This window comes from Ovis canadensis, chromosome 5, assembly GCF_042477335.2.
Source record: "Ovis canadensis isolate MfBH-ARS-UI-01 breed Bighorn chromosome 5, ARS-UI_OviCan_v2, whole genome shotgun sequence".
NCBI classification, from domain to species: Eukaryota; Metazoa; Chordata; class Mammalia; order Artiodactyla; family Bovidae; genus Ovis; species Ovis canadensis.
Window position 1 is genome coordinate 37,866,509 of NC_091249.1, and position 11,307 is coordinate 37,877,815.

The 11,307-nt window shown below is 41.6% G+C and overlaps 1 protein-coding gene across 1 annotated transcript in view; it reads right to left on the bottom strand.

Annotated features, from left to right (window-relative positions):
* The window catches only part of SLC27A6 (solute carrier family 27 member 6), a 72,256-nt gene extending 67,860 nt beyond the window's left edge, over positions 1-4,396 (bottom strand). Inside the window, exon 1 of the mRNA XM_069591634.1 lies at positions 2,993-4,396. Within this exon, the coding sequence (XP_069447735.1) occupies positions 2,993-3,518 (526 nt within the window). The 5' untranslated portion in view covers positions 3,519-4,396. The remainder of the gene's footprint in view (positions 1-2,992) is intronic.
* Positions 4,397-11,307: the final 6,911 nt, after the last annotated feature.

The window sequence follows — 11,307 nt, forward strand, 5'->3', positions numbered from 1 at the left end:
ATCTATCACCATGGACCACCATGGACATTATCTGGCCTGCCTATAAAACGTGTTTGACACTGGTTTTACATAACTTATGAATTTTGCTAAAACATAGCAAAGTGTTAAACGTCCTGGACCAAACAGACGAGTTACTAGTCTTTTTTGTAGCTAATACCAAATTAGAAAGTGGCATCAAAATTCAAGTGAAATCCCTTAGTAAAAGCCTCCAATGACTTTACAATGATAATAGCAATTATTTTGATTCACCAAGGATTTACTTTGTATGCACTACTGCCTCAGCTAGTCATTTCACCAAAACTTTGCTATTTAATCCTCAGAACTACATTGTGAAGGAGATGGTATTATCACCAATTCACAGCAAAGCAAAGTATCACTCCAAGCAGCTGAGGACCTTGTTTTTCAATCACACAATTAAGAAGAGGCAGATCAGAAGTGAAACCTGGGGCTGTCCAGCGTATCTAAACCACTGTCTGCTCTTTCCGCTTTAATACACTCTTGCTGGAGATATAAGGATTTCATACTACATCTCCATTAGAAACATCCAGTGAGAATTTAAGAACTCTGAAATGCAAAGTTCTAAAAATTGTATGTATATATGGCTCATGGATTAGACTCAGGATGCCAAAAATACAGTTTTCAGGGTAAGAGCTTCAAATACAGAAAAGTGACTGTGATGGAAACCATGCTGTCTTATAAAACAAAACAAAACTAGCAGTTAATTAAAAGGGAACTGTCCCATCTTTGAAAGAAACATATGCTATTTATATATTTTGGAGGTGCGCTAATAAAGAACTGTTACTAGGACTTAAGGTTGAATTCTCCAGGCACCTACTTACTGAGCAAAGTAATTAAACATGTTTGGCTTAGAATTCCAGCATGCCAATGTGGCTTTCATATACAAAACTTGTAATGGTAAAAACAAAAACGAGGAAACAATGCTATTAGTTATTGGCAAAGCAAAAGCTGGCACAAGTAAAACTGCAAAATTAATTGGTCCTAATTGGGCAACAGCTCAGTCAACACCAAAGTCTGAAAACTCTGAGAGTTAAACAGCCCTACACACTTCAGGAGGAGTCCCTCAGGAGACAGGATATAGGATGTTTCTCAGGTTGACTTCAACATCATAGCCACAGAAATCTTTTCAGAGATATTGTGGCCCTTCTAGTTTGCTCTTCTGAAGAGAATTTATGGCTTTACTAATCTCTTTGCACAATTTAAGGTTTAGATTGGCTCCAGAAACTGCAATCTAAATTAGAATGAGCAACTAAAATGTCAGAATATATCCAAAGATGAACTGTGATAGTTTTCCCTGCTGTATTCATATTGTCACTGCCCATGGCACGAGAGGTAAACACTGCTTCACCATGTTACGGGACCTAGTGTGACTCCTTTATTCTGCTTACTGCTACAGTTCAAAGAAATTTTCCAAGGTGAAGAGTTGAATTTCAATCTCGGAGGATATGACTGTTGAATTAAAAAAAAAAAAAAAAAAAAGAGGATTTCTGGTTTCTCCGCTCCAGTAATTTAAGATAAAATTGGTCCTTAAGAGTAATAAGACACATTTGGGAGTCTGGATTGACATGTACACACTGCTATATTTAAAATAAAATGCCTTTAAAAAGAACAAACATTTTGCTTCTTCATCTAGTCACAAATTGAGCTGGAAGGACAAATGAAACAAGCAAACGTGAAAGCCTTGAATAAATAACCTTTTTTTTTTTTACACTATATATTGGCTAACTCATTTTCATGTGCTATACAATTATTATATAAGAAAGGGTACACACAAAGTATTATACTTTATAAATCACTGGTATATAAATGTAGATCCCCTCCCCCCATATTTCTCTGTGAATCTAAAGATTCTATATGACTATAGCCCACCAGGCTCTTCTGTCCATGGGGTTCTCTAGGCAAGAATACTGCAGTGAGTTGCCATGCCCTCCTGCAGGGGATCTTTCTGACCCAGGGATCGAACCCATGTCTCTTATGTCTCCTGCACTTGCAGGCCGGTTCTTTATCACTAGCGTCATCTGAGAAGTCCATATGAGGTGTTAGAATGTATCTATTAACCTAAAATACTTAAATATTTTCACTAAGGTCTTTGCCATGATCCTCTACCTTCCTACCCTCATGAAAGAAACATATGCATAGACCACTTAGATTACATCAAATAAGATCAATTTTCATACTTCGCTTCCCCTGTTATGCAACTTATCATCCTAGGTTCTTCATTAGTCAGGCACTCAACCAAAACCTTTTCTTTATAGTTCACTGTCAGTACACATATCCAAAGCCTAAATCCAAGGGGAGGGGAAGAAGGTCAGCACTTACTGAAAGAAAAATAAATGATGCACCGGTGGGGTAAGGAGACGGGGGAGAAAGAGACTGAGAGTCTGCCAAGACCTTGCCACTGGCTGGGAGGTGGGAGTCCAACTTTGCCAGGCAAATCCTAGCTTGCACGCAGTGCAGAATAAGAGTAGACATAAAGACAAGAATTCATGCACTTCTAATTAAGCATGTTTCTTCTGCAAAGGCAGTCAACCTCCATAGTGCTTCTATTAGAGGCAGAAGGTATTCAACAATGAAACAGGATCGTCTTCCTTCACATCAGATAATTTTGTCAGATCTGACAAAATTTAGAATTTGCCAAGCTCTCTCTGTGTTCTTGTACTCACTGAAGGTAGCAAGAACAGTAAAACGTGCCCCTTAGACTCATCCTGTCCCTTTGCTAAAATAATAAGATTTCAGAAAAGTCTGAGATTTCAGTAAAGCTCTTCAGAAGCTGTCCTGATAATTAGTCATCTACAACAGTGATTGAAGTGAGAGAAGGAGAAATTAAACCACTTGTACCCTTAACATCCATACTTCATCACATACCCAGGATACTAGTTGCTAATTGGTTCTAACAAAAAAAATGAGGCGGGTGGGGGTGGGACAGGAGGCAGGGCTGCCATTCTGCTCAAGCAGCTCATTTCCCACACTTTACCTGCACCCACCACGAGGACCCTGGGCTCACAGCTGCGGATGCAATGCAGGAGGGAGACCGACCGAACGTTGGAGTTGAGGAAGGCCACCACGCAGCCCAGCTTGGCCAGGCCAAACCACACGTGAATGAAATCCGGTTCGTTGCTCATCAGCAAAGCCACAGTATCGCCCCTTTTCAGCGGGGAATGGTTCAGGAAGACATGGGCCACTTTATTACTTCTCCTGTCCACATCCTCATAGGTGTAGATGTCTCCCTCGTAGATGATGAAAGGTTTCTGCGGCCGCTTCTTGGCCTGGATCAGGAATTTATCCAGGACAGTGACTAGCTCCCCTTTCTGTCTGTGCTTCCCTGTCCAAAGTCCACAGCGAACCACCTTCAGCAGGTACCAGAGGTCACTCCAGAAGTAAGGGTACAGGAGTTTCTGCAAGAAGCTCAGGAAGGCCATTCCAGCTACTAGTCCTGTTAGCCACGGCAGGAACGTGGGGGCCGCAAGACCAGAAGGCAGCCCAGATCCCGGTTCTGCCATTGTTCTCTCCCGGGGGCACCTCTCTGCCGAGACCACCAGTCAGCAGTGTGCAAGGCTAGCACCTGCAGTTCGCCCCAACCTTTATGGGAGGGAGAAGAATTCTTGCGAAACTGAGTTAAAAGTCTTCTGCACAGAAGGTGCTCCAAAGAATGCTGGGGATAAGGCCTAGGACACCTGGCGGGTGAGCAGTTCGAGTGTGAGATAAGCTCAGAGGCCTCCGGGGTGGATCGAGGAATGCAGCACAGCACACATTGACTTCTGAACCCCGACGGCGGCCCGCGCCCTGCGGAGTTTTGAGGCACCTACCAGTTCTCTCCGGGCTGGCTGGATCAGTCCCCGGTGCCTCTCAAGCAACTGAGAATACCCCACCACCCTCGGGGGCAGATGCTCTCCGGTGCCTGCAACTTGGAGGCTGAATTCGAGTCGAGAGAAGCTGGGGTGGCGAAGACTGAGATACACAGCGGCTTCCCGCCTCGATCTTGCAGAACCGCGCAGGGTGTCGCGGCCACGCCTCCGTCCAGGGTGTCCCCAGGTCTTGTGGGATCTCCGGGCCCGCAGCGCCGCCTCGGCTGTGCCCCGCGTAGCAGCCCAGCGCCCCCTGGGCTCCCCTCGGGCGAGATGGGTCTCCGCGCTACTCCCAGGTGACGGCCGCGCCCGCTGGGAAAAGCTGCCTTCTACGCGGATCGCAGGTCCCCTGCTAGGTTCTTGAGCTGAGGTATCTCTCCTCCGAGCCCCAACGAAGGGGCTCGCCTCCCGTCTGCCACCAGACGCCGGGCCAACCCTGCTTGGACCGCGGTCGATGCAGCAGCTTCCTCCGCCCGTCCTCCGCCGGCTGGTGTGCAGCGACCCGAGTCCCAGGAGATACAGCCGCACAGCATGGGGCAGAGGGCAGCCAGGCTCCTGGAACCCAGTCGGGGAGTTCATTCATTCCATAAATGGTCAATAAAGGAAATTAAACTAGAGGCTACAGAGGCGAGGGGAAGAATTAAAGACAAGAAAAACTAAAGCTGCCAGCAGGGGGGGCGAGAGGGGGCGGCGGGGACGGGAGGATAGGCAAGGAACAGGCAAACAGGCGACGAAAAAGATATTTATGAATTGGACAGATGCAGGAATATTTGAACTCTTTGTTCATAAAACATCACAAAGTGAGTTTGCGGTTATGCAAAAAGTAGTTTTGAAAACTTATATTAGTAGGTTGGTATTCACATTTATACTAAAGTTCAATCCTTAGAGTGCCTTGATACTGCTTTTTACAAAATTTTCCAAAGTACTGTTTGAGGTGAGAGCTTAAGTCCATATTCACAACCACATTAAAAAAAAAAAAGGATAAAATGATTTTTTTCCAGTGAGATCATTTAAAAAACAATCAGAACTAAACTAAAGATTCTAAAAGGGGGGAGGGCAAAGTGGAGAGGCAACAGGTAATTAAAAATAACAATAAATTTTATACAACGGTGAAATTTTACTGAAGATAAACTGAAGGGTACTTAATTACGTATTTTTTTTCCTTGCAGATACCACCATTCCAGCGCTCTGCCTTTAAGAAGTGTGTATAAACGGTTAATTGCACATATTGAAATAACTAAGCACTGCCTCACTTTGTCAGCTTTTCCTTCTTCAATCATGTTCTCCAGCTGGGTTCTAGATAACCTCAGATTTCCTAATAAATGAAAAACTATAACTCCAAGGCAGACTTTGGTTTATTAATCTGAAAATGATTACTTTGAAGTCATAGTGAAGAGCTTAAAAGAATGAGAGGATCTTAAAACTCTTTTGTGTAGATCAAGAAAATCCTTTCTGAATTTATTCAGAAACACTACTCTTTTCAATTCAGAAACACCTTTCCATTTGAAGAAAAGTATTAGTATCCAGTAGTTTACAACTGAGAAGTTAGTTTACAACTTGAAAAGCATCTTTGACATGCTATGCTTTTCTTTCCTAGCTCTAGTTTGAATCAGACACCTCCTAGAAAACAATAATTGAAGCAGAGAATAGAATATGTAGCACTTGGTCTCAGACTTTTGAATTCCAATACAAGTAAAATCTGTCTTTCTCTAGTGGAAAATGAATACAGAAACATAGGTGTCCCATATTTTTAATATGTAAAATTAAAAACATGAAGCTCACATTAAAACAATTATCATCTACTGTGACCATTGTTTCATAAACAGAAGAATTTACTTCAGTATTAAAAAGAAGAAAAGGAATACCATTATAATAAAAGACAGTCTTTGAGAATAAATCAAATTAACTTCATGAAAAACTCATGTGTTACACTGATTTTTCATATTATGGATCTTCTAACATGATCACAGGGCATGGAACAAAATTTTTAGTAACTACTGATGTATGTGAGTTGAGAAAATATTTGGCACCATAAATGTAAGACAGTTTGATTTATTAGGAAAACTTAAAATATATGTTGCCAAAATTTATATTGGCCAGAGCCAATTCCATGCCTGAAATCTCACCACAAAAGAAGGAATCAGTGATCATCTTGGGACAGCTAGAAGTGTTGTGTGTATTTCTACATCAGCCTGTGAATCTGTTTTCATTTTTTCCAGGGATGTTGATTCACTTTCAAATAGTGTCAAAGACAGCTAAGTAAAAATAGATATAATCATTAATTATAAATGTTAATTATTACATTAATAATGGGGGAAAGGCAGTAACAGTAATTACAAGTAAGCTTGTCATTTAATTAAAATAAAGAGAAATAAACACATACACATAGTCTAGACATTTCTGTTAACATTTAAGAACAATGCAATATTTCTCAGGTTCCCCTTCAGGAAATATAAAAACAAAAGTATTTTTTAATGTAATTTGAAAATAATTATTGTGACTAAATACAAATCTATGTAGAAGAAAAATTCTGCTTATTTTCAGTCTAAATATGCTCTACTCTACCCCTCTCTCATTTCTGATTTGCTTTCCTCTCTAATACACTCCTATCCACCTCTGTAGCCTTAGTATGTTGAGGATGAATTGTTCAGTGAGTAGATCAAAGTAAAACTGAACAAAGCTTCATATGATGAGCCATGACTCATCTTGACGCCCATAGGGTTTTACCAATGTAAGCTAAAAATTTTGACTTTGTGCAGATCAATTACTTGTGTTCATGTTTTCTGATGAAACTGTACAGCAGTCACATTTTAAAATATGGGAAGTATGGGGGGAAAGGCAGAAGCTTAGAAAGGCACCAGATGATGCTACGTTGGCACCAAAATACCACAGCAGGTATTTGCACCATGCCAAGAAGCAATGAGTTCCTACACTGCAGCTGGCACATGGGGAAAGGGTGGGGATGGAATAGAATGTGTGAGGAAGAAAGATGCTGAAAGGAGGGTGAGAAATGCTGAGTGTAAGATTTATTCCCTTTAAAATTCTGTTAAAGAACAGACTTTTGCTCAAGTTTTAATTAGTGTTTTACTCTCTGATCAGAGTTTAGTATTTTTTTTAATGGGAAGCTTGCAATCTCTTTGTTTGTATTAATGAACAATTATTGCCCACAATTATTCCTCACAAGGATACATGAAGTGAACTCAACGTTAAAGATGATGAGGCTTGTTGTTAGAGAGTTGGGCAGCATTAACTTTATCATATGTCTTAGATACACTAAACACTTCCTGAAGTATAAAATTTTTATAGTAGGAAACAAGCGATTCGATAATAATAGTCTGGGGAACAATTCCGAAATAAACTAAATATTTAATTATCATTTCTGCTACAGACTACAAACTATGCCAAGAAACTCTTGCCAGTCAGAATTCTGCCAGGAAGACACTTTACACTCGTATTTTATTCATGATTTTTAAAAAGAGTTTGCATATGCCCAAATACTTCTGTTTATGATAACTTCCTCAGTGTTGGTGAAATACACTATTTGGAAAAGATAAAACACTTGTATAGTGTTTTATCACTGATTCTGAGTCCTCAGTGTAGCCTCATTTCTATTTTAATATAAACCACCTTTATTGACTGGTTCCAAATAGGAAAAGGAGTACATCAAGGCTGTATATTGTCACCCTGCTTATTTAACTTATATGCAGAGTACATCATGAGAAACGCTGGGCTGGAGGAAGCACAAGCTGGAATCAAGATTTCCGGGAGAAATATCAGTAACCTCAGATATGCAGATGATACCTCCCTTATGGCAGAAAGTGAAGAAGAACTAAAGAGCCTCTTGATGAACGTGAAAGAGGAGAGTGAAAAAGTTGGCTTAAAGCTCAACATTCAGAAAATTAAGATCATGGCTTCTAGTCCCATCACTTCATGGCAAATAGATGGGGAAACAGTGGAAACTGTCAGACTTTATTTTCCTGGGCTCCAAAATCATTGCAGATGGTGATTGCAGCCATGAAATTAAAAGACGCTTACTCCTTGGAAGAAAAGTTATGACCAACATAGACAGCATATTAAAAAGTAGAGACATTACTTTGCCAACAAAGGTCTGTCTAGTCAAAGCTATGGTTTTTCCAGTGGTCATGTATGGATGTGAGAGTTGGACTGTGAAGAAGGCTGAGCACTGAAGAATTGATGCTTTTGAACTGTGGTGTTGGAGAAGACTCTTGAGAGTCCCTTGGACTGCAAGGAGATCCAACCAGTCCATCCTAAAGGAGATCAGTCCTGGGTATTCATTGGAAGGACTGATGTTGAAGCTGAAACTCCAATACTTTGGCCACCTGATGTGAAGAGCTGACTCATTTGAAAAGACTCTGATGCTGGGAGAGATTGAGGACAAGAGGAGAAGGGGACGACAGAGGATGAGATGGTTGGATGGCATCAATGGACATGGTTTGGGTGGACTCGGGAGTTGGGGATGGACAGGGAGGCCTGGTGTGCTGTGGTTCATGTGGTTGCAAAGTCGGGCACGACTGAGCAACTGAACTGAACTGAACCTTTATTGAGGCAGGTTATTTGATCATTAGTGAGATAAATCAAAGTAACTCTTGGGCAACTTTTATTAGGAACTAACAATGTTCTGAATATTGCAGTGAGTTATTCAAGGACCCTAATTTTTTGTATGTCTGATAAAGCCTGAGGTTTAGTCTGGTAGGTGAGGGAGGGGTGAGTAGGACTTCTGAGGTTCAGAGCGTAGATCTAATTTCTTGACACATCTGCAAATTTATAACATCTAAAATTTTTAAGAAGTTCCCCAATGGCTTAATTATAGTAATGATTTCTCCCTGGGTAGCTGTGTTATCCAGAGCTGACATGACTCCACAGACTTCAGGGAGTGCCTTCCATGAAAAAAGCAAGGCAGCCACTTCAGCTCTTGCCCATCCCCAGCCACCAAGAGGAGGAGAGAGGGGACCAGGGAAGTCATCTAGTGGGTGTTTCTTTGTTTAAGCTTCACTCTTTAGCCTTTTATTAAATGAAAATTTTCAAATATACATCAAGATAGAAAAAGAGAAATAATGCGAAAAAAAAATTGTTTCCAAACCAAACTTGGTTTGGCTCGCCCAACACGTAGCAAAGCAGTCTAAGGACACCTGGTTATGGTGAAAACAAATTTCAGTATGTATTGCAGGGAGCCAAGCAAGAACAAGCTCAAAAGCCCCAAACTCCTTGATGACTTTAAGGGAAGGGTTTTCAAAGTCAAACTTAAGGGGGAAGGTTGTAGGGTATCTGATCAGCTCATGGGTTTTCCTCTGATTGTTGGCAGTGAGGTAACAGGGTAATATTTTGGGAATTTCAATTAACCTTGTTCCAGTCAGTCTGGCATCTACTGCTTGTGGTCAGTATGGTAGTTCCCATCCTCTATTTGGGTGGCAAGGCATCAGTTTTGGCAGAAACTCAAATATATGTATCAGATTGTTATACATATCCCTTCCGGAGGAAATAGGACTCTTATTGCTGAACTATTTTTTAAGCTATCATATTTTTCTTGCTTAAGTGCTTTTCTTTGTTTCTGCATTCCCTCAACTTTCTAATTTGTAATTACTTGAGTCTACTCCTCAGAACTTGGGGAAGGCCTAGGAGACCAAAGCCTTTTTCTACAAACAAGAAATGGAGGATATGGAGGGGCTTTTGTACCCAGGAAGGCCCTGCAGAGTCCTGCTTTTCAGTCTTCCCTTTTCTTTGCTACTCCTCAATCCTGAGAGGAACAGGGGGGAGAGCAAGAAAGAGAATAACATTTTTGATTGAGACATTAATCACAAACTCAGCAGGGGAGCTCAGTTTAGGGGGACTTGATTTCACAAGGCCACCTGCCTGCCCTCTGCCCCCATACTTATCACCTGGGTTTCATAACTGTTAACCTTCTGCTGATTTAGTTTCAACCGTTTTTTTTTTTTCTTCTCCTGAAATATTTAAATTACAGATGACATAGACTATTTCTACCATAAATACTTCTGGGCGCCTGCATATCTGATAAAAGGATGTTTGCCTACCTAATTACCGTACCATAATTACATGAGATAAAATTAACAATTCCTTCAGTTCAGTTCAGTTCAGTCGCTCAGTCGTGTCCGACTCTTTGCGACCCTGTGAATCGCAGCACACCAGGCCTCCCTGTCCATCACCAACTCCCAGAGTTCGCTCAAACTCATGTCCATCGAGTCGGTGATGCCATCTAGCCATCTCATCCTCTGTTGTCCCCTTCTCCTCCTGCCCCCAATTCCTCCCAGCATCAGAGTCTTTTCCAATGAGTCAACTCTTTGCATGAAGTGGCCAAAGGACTGGATTTTCAGCTTTAGCATCAGTCCTTCCAATGAACATCCAGGACTGATCTCCTTCAGAATGGACTGGTTGGATCTCCTTGCAGTCCAAGGGACTCTCAAGAGTCTTCTCCAATACCACAGTTCAAAAGCATCAATTCTTCAGTGCTCAGCCTTCTTCACAGTCCAACTCTCACATCCATACATGACAGTTCTTTAGTGCCATCTAATACTTAGTCCATATTTAATTCCTTCCAAAATGTCTTTTAGAGTTAGTTGGTCTAAACTAGAACCAACTCAAGCTCCAAGTTCTCTTTTAATCTGAATAGACCTCATCATAAACCTCTGTATCTTTGCCCAGGACATTTCCTGGTTAAAGACAACAGGCCAGTGGTCTCGCAGAGTGTCCTAACTTCTGCACTGGTATGATGCTTCCCCATATCTCCTTTAACATGTTCTTTGTCCCCTGTATTTAAAATAAGCTGACAACTAGATTTAAGGACCTGATGGGATTCAGGTTAAATATTTTTGGCTGAGACTGCCTATACAGCATCACCTATAACATAACATAATATGTTATGACATAACAATGTTCAGTTCAGTTCAGTCACTCAGTCATGTCCGACTCTTTGCGACCCCATGAATCGCAGCACGCCAGCCCTGCCCATCCATCACAACTCCGGGAGTTCACTCAGACTCACATCCATCGAGTCGGTGATGCCATCCAGCCATCTCATCCTCTTTCATCCCCTTCTCCTCCTGCCCCCTTTCCCTCCCAGCCTCAGAGTCTTTTCCAATGAGTCAACTCTTCGCATGAGGTGGCCAAAGTACTGGAGTTTCAGCTTTAGCATCATTCCTTCCAAAGAACACCCAGGACTGATCTCCTTTAGGATGGACTGGTTGGATCTTCTTGCAGTCCAAGGGACTCTCAAGAGTCTTCTCCAACACCACAGTTCAAAAGCATCAATTCTTCAGCGCTCAGCCTTCTTCACAGTCCAACTCTCACATCCATACATGACCACAGGAAAAACCATAGCCTTGACTAGACGGACCTTTGTTGGCAAAGTAATGTCTCTGCTTTTGAATATGCTATCTAGATTGGTCATAACTTTTCTTCCAAGAAGTAA